The sequence below is a fragment of the Pavona decussata genome, unplaced genomic scaffold (genome assembly GCF_977016875.1).
Source record: "Pavona decussata unplaced genomic scaffold, jaPavDecu1.1 SCAFFOLD_94, whole genome shotgun sequence".
Lineage (NCBI taxonomy): Eukaryota > Metazoa > Cnidaria > Anthozoa > Scleractinia > Agariciidae > Pavona > Pavona decussata.
This window is the reverse complement of record NW_028145511.1, coordinates 63-16,516: the sequence shown is the minus strand read 5'-3', so window position 1 is coordinate 16,516 and position 16,454 is coordinate 63. Positions and strand designations below refer to the sequence as shown.

General features: G+C 43.7%; 1 protein-coding gene across 3 annotated transcripts in view; it reads left to right on the top strand.

Moving 5' to 3' along the window:
- LOC146473179 (usherin-like) overlaps positions 1 to 14,023 on the top strand; it is a 42,659-nt gene extending 28,636 nt beyond the window's left edge. For 2 of the 3 annotated variants that reach the window (XM_085118417.1, XM_085118416.1), the window contains 12 exons: positions 1,019 to 1,548; positions 2,170 to 2,472; positions 3,143 to 3,209; positions 3,423 to 3,537; positions 4,312 to 4,399; positions 4,773 to 4,839; positions 5,521 to 5,583; positions 5,737 to 5,812; positions 5,904 to 5,991; positions 6,994 to 7,458; positions 8,493 to 13,033; positions 13,686 to 14,023. In XM_085118417.1, the coding sequence (XP_084974543.1) occupies positions 1,019 to 1,548; positions 2,170 to 2,472; positions 3,143 to 3,209; positions 3,423 to 3,537; positions 4,312 to 4,399; positions 4,773 to 4,839; positions 5,521 to 5,583; positions 5,737 to 5,812; positions 5,904 to 5,991; positions 6,994 to 7,458; positions 8,493 to 13,033; positions 13,686 to 13,908 (6,626 nt within the window). In that variant the 3' untranslated portion in view covers positions 13,909 to 14,023. The remainder of the gene's footprint in view (positions 1 to 1,018; positions 1,549 to 2,169; positions 2,473 to 3,142; positions 3,210 to 3,422; positions 3,538 to 4,311; positions 4,400 to 4,772; positions 4,840 to 5,520; positions 5,584 to 5,736; positions 5,813 to 5,903; positions 5,992 to 6,993; positions 7,459 to 8,492; positions 13,034 to 13,685) is intronic. The other variant, XM_085118418.1, reaches the window with a different exon arrangement.
- Positions 14,024 to 16,454: the final 2,431 nt, after the last annotated feature.

Below are 16,454 nucleotides of genomic sequence, written 5' to 3'. Positions count from 1 at the left end.
ATCCATCCATCCATCCATCCATCCATCCATCCATCCATCCATCCATCCATCCATCCATCCATCCATCCATCCATCCATCCATCCATCCATCCATCCATTCATTCATTCATTCATTCATTCATTCATTCATTCATTCATTCATTCATTCATTCATTCATTCATTCACAATGAACAGGCCATTTTCGAGTTGCTTTAAACTTCATCATGAAAGCGAGGCTTGTGCGTGGTTTTTGTTTTGAAAATCAGAGCGCTTTCCATTGGTCAAAACTGGCCGACCAGACCGGTCAGTTTGTAAACGGAATGTACCAATGTTAAAGATTAGTTTAATCCTGGTCCTTATTTCTTCAAAATAGCGCGTACCATTTTCGGAGTGATTATTTTTCAAGATTTTGCAGCACCATCCCTTGAAAATTGACGCATTCGATTTACAGACTGGCCGGTCAGTTCTGGTAAATGGAAAGTACAGTTGGTTTTCATTCATACGCAAACAAGACTAGGTTTCGTATGAAAAACCTTTGCTCTTGGCCTCGCTTTCGTAGTGAGGTTCAAAACAATTCGGAATTGGGTCTAGCTGGAGGCAAGTCGGTGTAGTGCTAAGCGCGCATTTGACCTGATTTTTTTGGTTCAAGCCTTGTCTGCTTCCGTGTTGTTTTTTAACTGTAATTGAAACCTGCATTTGAAAAAATATCCTGCGGTTAGTTTTCTGAGAGAGGAAAACTCCATCCAGGGAGAAGTGGAATGCTGCGAGTTGTTTTCTACTATTTTTCTATCCACTTTCTGTCATGTGGGCCACCTTAATGAATGACCATGATAAGAATTTTCTACCATTCACAGGGTGTAAACTTCAGTTTACAGAATTTAAAAATTTTTCTTAAGGTCCTACAAATTTATGGAAATTACGAAAAGCGTTCAATTTAGCAAGGACGTCGACGAAAATCCACGGAGAAATGCGAGGTTCGAAAAATTACGAAAATTGTGAAATTTCGCAAGACTTGATGTCTTTCTGTTTTTTCCCCAGATCCCGAGGGTATCCCATCACCCTTTGTCCAAGCGCTCAATCCATACGCCATTTATGTGAACTGGAGTGTACCCCGCATACCCAATGGTATCGTGACACACTACATCATCAGAGTCATACACCAGCAAACGTCACGCAACACTACCGTAAACGCTAACGCTCCATTCCATCTTAACGTCACGTCACTGGATCCCTACATCGAGTACGACGTCATTGTCAGCGCATGTACAATTGGAGGATGCGGCAGCAGCTCGCCGTCCCAAGTGCGCACGCTTCCCGCCAAACCTGGGAAGCAACCTTCGCCCACCGCGGAGGCGCTCTCGCAAACGTCTTTGCGCGTACGTTGGGATCCACCGGACAGACCTAACGGGGTGATAGTGGGGTATAAGCTGTTCAGGAGAATTGTTGAGGACTTGGTGACTAGTAACATCAGCGCACCCACAGCGTATGTTGAAGTGTTTGAAAGTGGAGCTTTGCAGAGGCAATTTGATGATTCTGGGCTTGGAATTTATTCCGCACACCAATATAAGGTTTGTTTTTAAACAAAAGCATTGAGGTCTTGTTCTTTCTCAAGCAGTTTTACGTATTGGGCCGCCTGTGATCTTTTACATGTAATAAATCTGACAAAACCATTTTACTTGCGAAATGTTCGTGGCTAGTCTGGCGCGGCGTTTCGTCTCGGCCAAGAGACTCTTCAGAGACCTTCAGAATTTATAGGTTAAATAATAAACCATTTTAAGTTGTAAAAATCTCAATGGGTGAAACTTTTCAGAATAAAAGTATCTTAAGCGCAAAACGAATTCAATATTGACATTTAAATAATCAGTAACTATAAGATTGATGATACATGTACGTAAATGAAGTGAGCGCGATATCTGGCTGTCACAATTATTGTATTTTCGTCCAAAAATTGTAACCACTTTTACTTGATTTTTATACCTTAGAGAGATGGAAAATCCAACCCGAATAAGGGAATGTCTTCCAGAAACCATTTTCAGTTTGCATATGCTTTGATTAAGTGATTTGGATCCGTAAAATGGTTGAGTTAGTTACTCAAATCTGGTTTAGTTCAAAGTGCTTAAACTATTTGATCGTGATTCGTAATGTAACAAACGATTTTTTGCCAACTTTTTTTTCCTTTTTAATTTCAGGTCACTGTAGTGACTAGACAAGGTAACACTACAAGTAACTCCTCACTGCTCTACAGAACACGCCCCGCCCCTCCCCTGGCGGGTCCATCTGTCAATGGTACTGCTCTGAATCACACGACCGTGCTTTTAACGTGGTCCCCCCCGGAAATCAAGCAGCTGCGAGGTGCTGTGATAACATATGTCGTGGAAATGGAAGAAACATCACTTCCTGGTGCACCTGTCAGCCGAGTGGGCCAGTTTCCAGGAAGCCAGACTCGTGTGGAAGTTAAAAATCTCAAGGCGTTCACTTATTACATATTCTATGTAAGAGTATCTTTCTTACTTATTACATGACATGTGACGGTAAAGTTAGAGAGGGATTTTTTGTGACCTTTTGGTTTGTTTTGTTTTTTACTGACATCTGTACTACCCTCAAAAAGTGTTTTCCTTGTTCTCAATTATTTTCCACAAAAGTTGAGTCCGCTAGAAAAAAATTACAAGAAAATAAAATTTGCTGCACAATCTGTTGTACTCATTTCAATCATCAAAAAAGCAATAAACGCTGTGAACCAATCAAGCAACGAAACGCGTAACCGGTACGAAGCGCGGGAAACATTAGCCAAGGGCAAAGCGCGGGAAAAATTGCGGCCGATGCAAGCTGCGGTGAACATGCGTACAACCAGTCTATAAAACATGCTTCCAGAGCCAAAAGCGGGAAAATATATAACCAATGTCAAGCGTGGGAGAAAGAGAATTTCGCTCTGTTTAGTGAAGAAATATTTGACGGAATCACTCCTTTGAACAGTAAGATGGTCAAACTATGTAGCATGCGATCAGCCCTGATGATCACGCCTTTCTTAGGTCCTCTTGTCCTCTTGTTTAGTCACTCGCTATCGTTTTTTCCACGGGAATGGATTACCAAGCAAGGCAAAAATACAGCATGATTTCAAGTTAAAACTATATAGCTAACAGATCCTTTGTCTTTTTTGGTCAGGTTGAATTGAACAACGGCGCCGGCACATATAAGAGTGATGGTTTTCGGATACGAACATTGGATGGATGTAAGTAGAACACGAGCAGATTTTAATTGGTTTATGCCCCACGTTATAAATTACAAAATTCTGCTTGGCGATAAGGGGTGAAAGAATTGTAGCTTTCAAATTGAATTGGAATCTTTCTCTCTTGGAGGGAATTACGTAGAAGCAAATTGTAATGCTGTTCGTGTGTTATTTCAAGATTCTGCTCATTGATGTTGTTAATATTGATTTTGTCAGTACCTGAGAATTTTGGCCCACCAACACTGTACACTATGAGCGACACTGAGATTCGTGTGAGCTGGAGTCCACCTGCAGACCCCAATGGAGTCGTTATATTGTACAATATTTATGTGTAAGTAAACAGCTAATGTACAACTCTAGTATTCTTTTAATTCTTGAGTTGTGCAAGCTGGATGTCTTATAAAACATCGATCGATATGTCGACCGATTGACTGATCAATCCGTGAGTCAGTTGATAATGCGCCAGGTAGGAAGGGTGGCAAATTTGAACCGCGTCAAGTCTATGATAATTAATATCCCATGCTCCCCCCCCCCCCCCCCCCTCATGAAACAACTAAGGCGGATAACAAGCAAAACATCTCGCTTTCATCAACGAATGATTGATAGAAAGCGTCTTCAAGAGTTTTGAAGTATATTTGAAAGTATATACAAAAACTAGACTATGATGATTTGTTGATTTTGTAGCTTGAATAGTTAGACCAATGGACTGGTACTGTTTCTTGGGGAGGGTAAATTTCACCGTCAAATCTGGCACTAGTATTAATGAGTCCAACTCTTTTTTCCAAGACGGAAGGGGGGGGGGGGGCGGAGTTTGAATTACTAGGTCTTCAAACGTTGTAATACCGAGGAACGGGGGGGGGGGGGGGGGGGAGAGACTGCCCTGCATAATTAGTTTAAAGTATGAATCCAAAACCCTTAGCTTTAATCCCTAGCAGGAAATATAACAAACGGACAGTGAGTGACCGGGACTCTGGCTTTCTTGTAGCAAATATTCGTTGTCTCTTTTCTCAACAATTATTTCAAAGTGTAATGAAAGCGTCATGTTTCCAGATTCCCACTATGATTGAAGTCATATTTACCAAAGCACTGTTTTTGTGTTCAACAGGAATGACACCTCGTGGACGAATACTACTGGCAGTGCACGCCAAGTCAGTGTCTCTGGTCTTCTGCCCTACACTTATTACGTGATAAAGGTTTGTATTGTAATGCTACATTTAGTATGCAAATCAATTCTCTCGGCGCGGCCACCTTGAAAGCAAACTGTTAGCTCTGAAGCAACCATTTTTCAGTAAAACCACCAAATTTGAGAAGTCTCGTTGGTGAGCACGTCTTCTTCAGTTTGGCAACCATTTTGCTGGCATTTTCGTCGGTGGCGCTTCGAACAATTCGACTGAAGAGGCTGTGTGTTGCTGTTGCACACCTGTTACGATTCTTAAGCTACACAACAGACAAGATTTATGATTTATTTTCTATTTTTACTAAGATTTATGAGTTTAAAAAATTTGACCCCTTCTATAAGTGTGCCATTTTTAATCCAAGAACTTATTTTCGTTGTGGTTTCATAAGGTGGCGGTGTGCACAATTCACGGATGCACTATGAGCGGTCCAAGTTCAGCAACGACTCATGCTGCAGGTGAATATTTGTTTGTTTGTTTTTCTAAGCGAAAGAAAAACAGCCTCTGAAATTTGTGTTGAAGCCACTCTACATGTGCACGTCTTTTTATACGTAACAATTGAGCTACATGGACACGTGAAGTAATAATGTTACTTTTTAGTCGACTCTCTCTGATGCAGTTTTAACTTTTGTTCCACCCCCCTCCCCCCGAAAACGTCCTTGTCGTCCAAGCCGCGTGTATAAAACCTTGTCTCTGTCCGTTTTGCTGTCCACACATCAATTGATAAATTACGTTTCCAGCCACTTCCACTCAGGGCAACGTTTTCAAAAATCTGTCTTAGGTGAATTTTTTATCGCTTTCATGTGAACTAAATTAAAACGACGAAAACTACGTTTTCAGTTACAGGCAAGCAAAAATGCGTGTCAACAAGGCTTACCCCGCCCAGTTTTCATAGATTAAAGGTCAAGAACTTGTTTGACAGCATGATGCATTCTTGCCGTGTGCCATACAGGCGTGCCAACCATGTTCCTTTTTCGTCAGTTTATTGCAAAGTGAAAGACGACGAGCTGCTGTGGTTCTGTATTCGAGAGCCTCGCTACCTTTATCACTTGTGATGTGAAATGGAGTTGTCTTTGACACATTACCTTCTTTTATGGTAAAAGTTCTAATTATTTCTTTTGTTGTTTGTTTGTCATTAGCTCCGACAGGTTTCTCTCCGCCACAGCTTACCGCAGGCTCAACTTTCATTGAAGTCCGGTGGGGTGAGTGAGAAATCGTTTTCAAAATGTTTGCTTGAAACAATTGTGTTTTTGGAATAAATTTGTAAGTAACTTTTAAATCGAGAGGCTGTTTTTGGAGTACAAGACAAAATGCGTGCGGTGACGTCTTTCAATATTGTTGTTTTTAATTTTCAGAACCTCCTTCGCGTCCAAATGGAATCATGTCTGGTTATCAGGTTTTCCGAAGAATGGTTTACCCGTGTCCAACAAGGTATTTATCTGAATTTTTCTTGTGATAAGCAATATTGCACGCAGTCATTTTTAACCGCCAATCTGATTACATAACTTTTGTTCGTTTTCAGTCCTCCTCCCAAAGCTAAATGTACTTTCATTGAATGTCACCTATCCGAGCAATTGTGCGATGTCACGTGTTACAATCCAGCCAATCAGGTAAGTCGTCGTGGTATGTCCAGTAAAGCCACATTCAGTCGCAGTCAATAAACATGAGTGAAGTCTTCTACAAAGGGAAGCCGTCATAGTGACGTAGTGACTTTGCTTGTATTGTTTTTATCTTTAGACCAATCAAATTGGTTAGAAGAAAGAATTCATTAAAGTATCTTTTCTTAAGGACAGTTTCCCACTCACAACGATAGCAAAAAAAGATTTTTGCGCAGTTCTGCTTGTATTGCATTTCGTCCTTTTATTCAGGGAAAATTTTAACTCAAAAATAGAATTTTTAAGATCTCTCTCAGATTTCTTTTCTCAACAGAATCTAAACAGTTTTTCGGATTGATCAAATGAGCGATCTGATCTGAAAACGCTCACCAGCCTCCCAAAGCTCCCTTGTTTTTTTTTTCCAAATCCTCAACCAGCAATCTCTCCCTTTCCTTCCCTCTCGCGTGTAAAATCTGAAGACGGCTGCTCGCAGTATGCGCATCAATTCCCTGAATCCTAACTGGGGTTAAGTTTCTTGTTGGTTCTTCTTGTTGCAAGAGGTTTTTTCTTCCGTATTTCTCTCTTCTTCTTTTTTTTTCCTTTTTTCCTGAAAAAAAAAAAAAATTGAGCCGCGAAGCGTTGGCAACGAACAGTAACGACTAAAGCTTGTCACCGCTTCGCGGCGCAATTCTGCTTGAGGGTAAAGAATAAAGAAATCCTATGGGATCAGCGTACCTCCACAAAAAAACAATATAATTTAATATATTTCTTGTTCGATCTGGAGTCCAAGGGCTACAGCTTCATTAATCGGTTAAGTTGTATTGTTATGATGGTTAGCAGGGCTCTCAGAAAGACCTTTCTTTTGTACATGGTTGTGATACTGTGGGTAAATAATGATAATGATGATGATGATGATGGATTGTTGAACCGTAATCCTTGAGATGATGTATTTTATTGTCTATAATATTTCATCATTACAAAGTCACTCTAAACAATTTTGGCTCGCCTTATTTGTAGATGTGCTGTAATGGCGTTCTTCATACGCGTGACCCATCCAAAACCTGCTGTGGCACAAACTATCTTCGCAAGAATACTCCTTCCGACGTGTGCTGTGGAAACGCCTTTCATATCCAGCGGTCCGAGTTTAAGTGTTGCTATGGCGACTACATCCGGGTTCCTTCAGGCAGTATTTGTTGCCCGACATCGCAGGGGGGTAGAGTGGTGGGGCAAGGCGATGCTTGCTGTGGGGACACCCCTTATTATATCAGAGGGAACAAAGTTTGCGTGTGCGGTGTGCTGTACGATCCCATACCACCCAGGAAGTGCTGTGGTGGGAAAGTTGTCGCCCCTGTACAGGTCTGCTGTGGTGACGAAACACTTGGGACAGCGTACGACCAGGACTCCAGAAAAATATGTTGCGGAAGTCAGTACGTTTCTAATGATACGAGCCTGTGCTGCAAGGGATCAGCGGGTGATGTTGTGGTAAGTATTCAGGTTGTCGTTTCGTGAGGTGGTACAGCACCTGTCATGGAAATTTTAGCTTTCTTTTTTTCGTCCAAGCTGTGCTTAAATTAAAACTAATTCTTGATTTTCACGTGACGTCACCAAATTCTAGAATTCAAAACCGGGAGGCCTACAAAATTTTTACCTTCATTCAAGGAAAAATTACCAAAAAATAGGTCTTTCCACAATTTCTTCTCTCGATGTGGTACTTCCTTTTGAAAATAGAACAGTTTCAATTTCCGAGTTTTCATGGACGGCCGTGACAGAGCTGTTCTGTATCTTAAAAATGACTCTGCGGGTGATTTTCAGCATTCTTATCAATTTACATTTGAGGAGAAATATTTATCTAAACATTCGAACATTCACAAGGGAAAACAAACCTCTTTTCTGGCGGAAGTGAACTCCAAAGGTTTTTTCCTATTTCCGGCCGCCATGTTTGTGTCCCTCTGAGGGACACCAACATGGCGTCTCCATACTAAGCTCTATAAATTTGTGTGGAACATTTTGTCAAATAACTCGAATACGGATTACCGCACAGACCTGACACTTGGACGAATCCTTATTTATTTATCATCTATAAAATGTCAATTTCTTGACTTCATTCATGGAATGGTTTCAATTTTTTTTCAATGGTGTGACAGTGAAGACCGGCAATTACCTTTTCCTGTACGCAAAATGCTCAAGCGACGAAACTAAATCTTTTTGGGGCGGGTTTCGTTTGCTTCGAGTATACCTGCTTTATGGCTGTAATCGTTAAAAGGTAATACTGAAAATAGGAAGCATTGTAGAATAGAATAGTAGAGGACTTTTGAATCTCCGGTGCAGTGGTCTATGTCAGTTATGTCTTGGTTGTTGATATGTTGATATGTCTATTGCATTTTTGAAGGGAAGCGGTGAGGGCAATTAGGGTAATTAACTTTGAAGTCACCTGGAACATTCTGTCGAATTTGAACTTTAACAACGCACAATCCTTACAAATTCCATTTCTGAAGTGATCAACCTTTATTTCACAGGTGTATAACTACACCAGCGCAGCCGACAAGTCAAACTCCAATCATAAGTGCTGCGGTAAGGAACGAGTAGCCAAGAGTTTAAGCTGCTGCAACGAAGGTGGCTACGACCCTAGTTACCAGACATGCGCGTCTAAATCAAGCAACGGGACGGTAGGCTGTGGTCTGGGTACGATCTGCAACAAGACGGACGTACGTGTGGCGATGTGCGATCGGTGTGATTTTGACAACACGACATTAAATTGCGGTTATGTACCTGGGTATTACAACCCTTCACCAACCACTGTTGTGCCACGGATTTGCGCGACAAGTTACGAGGAAGTTCTCAAGAATCAAATCAATCCAAATCTTAGGTTTTACAACGACACCAACCTCTCACCGCATACTCTTTACGATTATTACCTTGTAGCTATAAACAGGGTAGGGAACATTTCAAGTGGTGTTACGCAGAACCGCACATTAATGGGGCGACCTGAAGGTCTCACGCCGCCAGTTGCTGTCGCGATTTCTTCATCTGAAGTGCGAGTGACTTGGAAGAAGCCATCACAACCAAACGGTGTTATTAAGGAGTACAGACTCACCCGAATTAACGGACAAACTGGGCAGCGCCGGGTGGTATACACCGGTCTCAATATGACATTTACAGACCGTGCGCTAGAGCCTTTTACTGGGTATCGCTACGTCATCGAGGCTTGTACGACACAATGTGCATCTGCAGAAATGTCGTCACTGATCTACACTGATCAGGCCGCTCCTGCTTATGTAAACGCCACAATTTTGCTTCCGGTTAACTACAGTGCGATAAATGTGACGTGGGTGAGTCCTCCCAAGCCCAATGGGGAAATCATCCGTTATAACGTAAGCCGTGTTTTAAACAGTACTTTCAAGATTCATTTAAATCCCAACGACAAGGGACTGGGCATGAGCCTAGTGATTGGTGGTTTACAACCGTATACGAACTACACATTTGAAGTGATCGCTTGTACCAAAGTGGGCTGTACAGCAAGTCCGCTGGCTTCTACCCTGACACTGCAGGCGCCACCTGATGGTGTCCATGCTCCAAATCTAACTGTAACCAGTGCACGGGAGATCGAAGCTACGTGGACAGAGCCAGATGTTTTGAATGGTGTGATAGTAAAATACTCGCTATACAGAAACAACTCGCTTGTTTATAACGGTACAGATGTCTGCTATAAAAACAGCCAAGGTAAAGACGTTTGTACATTTCAGGACAAGGGTTTAAAGCCAGTAACCACCTACGACTACTCGGTGGCTGCCACTACTGGCGGGGGTACCACGCATAGCGGTATCACCACTGCCACTACCCCGGAGAGTTCTCCAGAGGCTATTCCCAAGCCGCGTCTTTCTGCGCGGAGTGCTGAGAGTATTTTTGCGGAATGGGACGTGCCTGGTCAGCCGAACGGCGTCATCACGAGTTATTCAGTGATTGTGAATGGCACTGAGCACAATGTGGGGCTGAACAGGAGCAAGCTAATCACGGGACTGAATCCTTTCACTGTGTACTCCGCTCGGGTCAAGGCGTGCACGGTTAAAGGCTGCGGACTAGGGGAGCGGGAACATGCAAGGACGAACGAGGCGCCGCCAGTAGGCCAAGGAGCACCTACATTAGTAGCACAGGAGTGGGCTGTTGTTCAGATCTCGTGGTCACCTCCCAGCTCTCCCAATGGAATCATCACCCAATACAGGGTTTATCGCAGAATTGGAAACGGTGCGCCAATAGCTGTGTGCTTGATATCACAATCACAGCTAACTTGCTTGCACAGTGGTTTGAAGGGGTACACTGTGTACTCTTTTAACGTAAGAGCTATTAACAGTGCTGGTTTTGTGGACGGGCCTTGGAGGGACGTACGCACCCTCGAGGGACCCCCTCAGGGTATTAATCCACCCTCGCTTAATGTACTCAATTCTTCCGCTATTTATGTATCATGGACTGCACCCGCTGAGCCTAACGGTATTGTCACGCACTATGAAGTGCGTTACCGAGAAGAATTGCAAGTTCCCGACAATAGTAACATCACCGTAGCAGCGCGTGTTACAAGTGACCGCTTCAACGTGACGGTAAACGACTTAAAGGCGCACACCGATTATCAGTTTCTGGTCGCTGCCATTAACAGTCGCCGTGAGGGTACGAGTTCTTGGGCGACAGCAAAGACGAAGCAAGCTCCGCCAGCAAACCTGCGACCTCTGCAAGCTGACAAAGCAGCAGATGGTAAGAGCATGCGTATCTTCTGGGACGAACCCGGAAGTCCTAACGGTGTCATCACACACTACTATCTGTACCAAGATGGCGTCCAGATATACCGCGGCGCATCGCGCGAGTACAGGGTTTCGAGACTTGTTCCTTACACTGCGTATGAGTTCCAGTTAGAAGCATGCACCCCTGCAGGCTGTACCCGGGGATCTTCGCAGGTTATTTTCTCTGCAGAAGTGAACCCTCAAGGCCAAGCCCCGCCCTTGGTTGCTTTCAAAAACGCAACTGCTATACAGGTCAGCTGGAAGCCGCCAGTTGTTCCTAATGGGGTCATAATTCGCTATGAGCTTCTTAGAACAGTCACGCCAGTTCAGCAGCGGAGAAAGCGCGCTGTCACGCCATCCTCTCTAATTTACTCCACTAATGATACAAACAAGACGGATTATCAGTATACCGACACTGGACTGAAACCGTACACACGTTACAGCTATACCGTGCGCGCAGTGAACAACGGAGGTTCTACTGACAGTGACCCAGTTGTCGTGACAACAAACGAAGCGCCTCCCATGTCTATGGATGCCCCGCTTGTCACGCACGTGGACGCGCATTCCTTGAACGTGTCGTGGACGAAACCACTGGAGCCTAATGGCGTGATTCAGTATTATTTTGTGTTCCGTAACGGTTCTATAAAGCACAAGAGAAATGATTTGAGCTTCCTGGATCGAGGTTTGGAGCCTTACACCGTTTATAGCTACACTGTTGAGGTTTGCACAGGGGGAGGCTGTACGATGAGTTCGCCATCAAACCGTCGCACAGCTCAGGCCGCACCCTCTGGAGTGCATCCTCCGGATTTGGAAGCACTCAGTGCGTTGGCTATAAGGATATCCTGGAGGACGCCAGACAAACCAAATGGAATTATCACCCGGTATGAGCTATACCAGGTTGGGGAAAGTTCACCGCTTCATACTGGCCTTGATATGTCGTTCACTATAAGCAATAAGGAGCCTTACACGAGGTATTCATTTTACATCAAAGCTTGTACTGTCGTGGGATGTACGCAGGGTCCAGCAGCTGAAGTCCGCACTAAAGAGTCAGCTCCCCGAGGTCTCGCTGCACCAACGGCCACGGTTGGTGGGTCAGCATTTGTGCGTGTAGAATGGAGCGCGCCTCTAAAGCCAAACGGTTTTATCTTGTACTATATTCTTACACGTAACGGAACTCAGGTTTACAACGGCACTGATCTGCGATTTAACGACCACACTGTTGCTCCCTTCACCGTTTATGCCTACTTTGTTACAGCAGTGAATTCTGCGGACCGCGTGACAAGCCCACCTGGATTCAGCCCTGCCACAAACCCGGGAGCCCCCGATAACGTTAGTGCGCCAACTCTTGAGGTTCTCAGCGCAACATCCCTGAAGGTGACTTGGGATACTCCGGGGATCCCAAATGGTGTGATTACGAGATATGAAGTGTTGTATAGTTTAATGGGATCCCAAGGAAACGCGCAGATCAAATTTGCAGGCCTTTCTAAGGAGGTCACTTTGGAAGGTCTTCTTCCCTATACACTTTACGAAGTCAGGATTCGAGCTTGCACCAAAGAAGGGTGCAGCACAGGAGAGGCAAAGTTCGCACGGACATCTGAAGCAGCACCCGAGGGTCAGACCCCTCCGGATTTCCCACCCTTGCATATAACCGCGCGGGGAGTATTGGTCACTTGGAATGAGCCGCAAAAGCCCCACGGATTCATCTTGCTGTACACACTATACCGGCGTGGTGTTGGACTGTCTGGCAATCAGCCTCTCGTGTATGGCCCGGAAATGTCTGTTGCGAACGTCACAAATGGCTCTGCGTTAGCGTTTAACGATTCAACCGTGAAACCGTATTTCAAATACGAGTATCGAATCGTCTCCGCAAACAGCGCGGGTGAGACGACGAGCGCCGGGTCGGTTGTGCAAACACTTAGCGCGCCTCCAGAGCAGCTGAAACCACCGCGTGTAACTAAAACAAATCCTTACGGATTGGAAGTGCAAATTCTTGCTCCTGGTATTCCTAATGGTGAAATACGGAATTATATACTAGAAGTCTCTGGAAAAAATCAGTCAGAAGGGCTGACTTCTGTTCGTGAAGTCTTCGGGCTTCAACCTTTCACGGACTACGTGTTACGTGTTCTCGCGTGTACTGACGGGGGGTGCGCTGGGGGGCCTACTGTCAACTGGAGGACTTCTGAGGGAGATCCGGCCCAGTTCCCTGGTCCGCGCGCGGTCGAGATAAATGCGACTACCATTGTGTTGGAATGGGACGAGCCAGGGAAACCCAATGGAATCATTCAGCGGTGAGTTGCTGTACTTGTTATTGTTCGGTTTTGTTTTTTGTTTGTTTGCTTGCTTGCTTGGTTTGCTTGTTCATTCGTTTGCTCTGCCTCATATGGAAAGACTGGCTCTGCTTTAAGTCGGTTGATAAAGCTTTTGAGAATTGTTGCTTTTTCTATGAACTTTCAAAGCTTCATTTATTGTCAAGGTGATGAGGTATGGTAAGAAGTTAACACGTCAGACCTCTCTAACTGCTCCTGGGAGGGGTGGGGGGTGTTAAGGGCGTTCTTTAAAACTTAAAGCAGGAACTACATTAGCTACCTGTATTGGTTTTACATGTGTTACTATTCCTAAGAAAAAATAAGGGAATGTTCGTAGTCTAAATTTAAAAGGGGCACGTTTAATCCCACTGATCAAATTGAGCGTTTTTCATCTCCGGTGTTATTTGTTTTAAGTGGGTACTGACAAAGGGTCAGCCTAATCGTCAGTTTTATGTCCAGACGAAGTTACTGGAGTAGTAATGCTCCTATAGTGGCTTCATGCTGCAGAAATCGCAATTAAGCACCGGTTGTTGTAATCCAGTAGGTTCGTTTGACTTATTTTGTGTTTTCAAAAGTATACGATTTTATTTTGGGCTTAAATCGATGCTAGACTTAATGTCTCTTTCGTCTACAGTTACGAGGTCCTATACCACGAATCCTGTGCCGTCGGCTGTCCCACAGCCATGCCAGTCAGCGGAATAAATGTGAACCTATCAAGGCGTTTTGTCGTGAGAGACCTGTCCCCTTACAAGATGTACAACTTCAGGATACGTGTACACAACACTCATTACAACGGTCTGTCGGATATACAGAACGTACAGACTCTGGCTACAGGTGTGCTGATGTGTTTTAGTTGAATATTTTGTTAGGGCGTGTAAGTAAGTGAAAAGGTTCCATAGTGGGTAGAAGAACGAATAAAAAGCGATTAGCTGGTCTCCTTTCCCTTCGTCTACACTCGTTCTCCCTCAAGATGATAATGATGATGGTGATTATTATTATTATTATTATTAATATTATTATTATTATCATTATCATTATCATTATCATTATCATTATCATTATCATTATCATTATCATTATCATTATCATTATCATTATTATTATTATTATTATTATTATTATTATTATTATTATTATTATTATTATTATTAGAAATACGTGACTCGCAAAACCTCGCGAGGCTGGGGCTGGGTGGAAAGCCCTCTTTACTCGTATTGTAGCATCAAATGAGGAGATTAAAAGGTTTCTGAACATGGCAACTATTTTGATGAGCATGGTATTTTCGAGGTTCCACAGGCTAGTTTGCGGTTGAAAATCTATTTCTGACCCGACGAAATGTACAACGTGCGTGAAGCGCTGTCGTGTTCGATAAATTTATTTCCCACCAAGAGAGGATGAATCCTCTCTTGTTTCCCACGGAAAATTATTTTACCGCGGCCACAAAACGTGTAATTTCTTCAATGCAATCTTTCACAAAAAAGATTTCTGGAAGAAAGGGAAAAGATTCTGGAGAGATAGTTCTGTATCCAGTGAATATTGATGAACATTGCAGTTGAAATTTGGTCCGGCACGCAAACTTTCCCGATGTATGCAAATTTTGTTCCAGACGACGCCAGACAGTCTGACGTCATTCATACTTTGTTTTTCACTGTTGCTAGGCAACAGTGCGGACACCTTCAACGAAATATATAAACAAACATACATATATATAAATATATGTAAAGTTGCTTTTCCTTAGATTCGTAAAGTGCTCAACAGTAAGGAGCTTTGTAGTTAAGTAATCAGTCCATGTTCAGGAAAAACTGAGGCACGACAGGCCTGTTTCGAAAAAGCGTTGCCTTCTCTCTTCAGGTGCGAGTTGAATGGCCAAGATCTGGTCTTTTATAGCGAGGGTTTTATGCGTGTTTTAACAGGTATGCATTGGCGTGCCGGCATGTGCTTGTTAACTCGTTTCTTTTGTTTAGGGAACTGCGATGCGGCTCGCACAGGATGAAGTACTTCTCAGTGGTGCAAAGATTGCATTTTTTGTTAGAGTTTGAGTACGGCTTGGCCCGTGCCACTATTTCCCACGTGATGGTAAATTCTATGTTGTTTTCTTTTAGGCGCCAGATATGCTTACTCAGCTCCGTTGCGTTCTTTTTCTTCGGGTCTTTGAAAGACGACAGGTGGTTTCGGTAGCGAGTCTTAAATTCAGTCGCGGTAAGACCCACGTAAGATTCCTTCCCATGGGGGGTTGTTACGACAGCCTGATAGATGACGTTTTTTGTCAAGCATTCTTCGGCTAAAGGGCATTTTGCCTTGACCCTACAATTACATGTTCTGGTTGTGGTTGTTTCATCGCCTTTAAGCATGTTCTTGTTGTGCGCGCTTATTTTACTTTGCAAGTTGGGCATGCACGAGTAGCTTATCCTAAGCGTGTTTTTGTTAAATATTTTCTTCAGCGGGTGGCCCTTTGGGAAAGAACCCTTCACAATGCTCAGGAATTTCTTTCCCACGTTGGTCTTCACGTGCTTGCTGAAGGGCGGATTGTACCAGGTTATGTTTCTTCGCCTGTTCCTTCTGTCGCGTGGCTGTTCGTTGGCTGCTTCACTGAATTCTAGTTTGTGTTCGTAGCCGCTTTTTGTTAGGGCCTCTTGATACACAGGCGCCGCTTTGTCGAACGACTCTTTAGATGACGAGATTTCATTGAGACGCTTGTTGATCGCGAGCGGGATGTTTTTAATTATGGAAGGTGGATGGTTGCTCTCGCGGTGCACGTATAGAGGGGTGTTGTTAGGCTTTGAGTATGGTTCGTACGAGCCATTGTTCAGGTTCAAAGTGACGTCGAGGAAGTTGATGATCTTTTTGTTTACTTCAATTGTGATTTTCAAACCATTGTCTGAAAACACATTGCAAATGTCCTTTTTGATTCTTTCGATTTGTCGTGGTGCTAGTTGGAATGCATCCAGGCCGTCATCTCGGTAGAGGCCCACGTGATTTTTAATGCCTCCGGGTAGCTGGTTTAGCAGGTATGACCCCACTAGTTCGCAGGTCTCAGCACCATCAAATGAGCCCATTGTTACATCAGATGAATTTGACGCGTTTTTCTTGGCCCATGGGGTATTATCGTTAAACAATAGCGACTGTTTACTGTGGAGGATTATTTTTCTTTCTTCGGCAGAGATGTCGGTGTAGCAGGCCGCGAATGAAAGGGCGTCGTTTAAGAGTTTTTCTGAGATTGATGGATAGAAATTGACGATGTCGAAGGCGATGAAAGAGTGTTGTTTTTTGTTTGGGATACTATTGAACCAGACCAGTGCTGCCCTTGTGTTTTTCCATTGCAGAACGCCAGTTCTTTCGACGATGGTTTTATTTATCGTGTCGAGAATCTGTTTGCTTAATTTGCCGATCTCTGATTTCGATG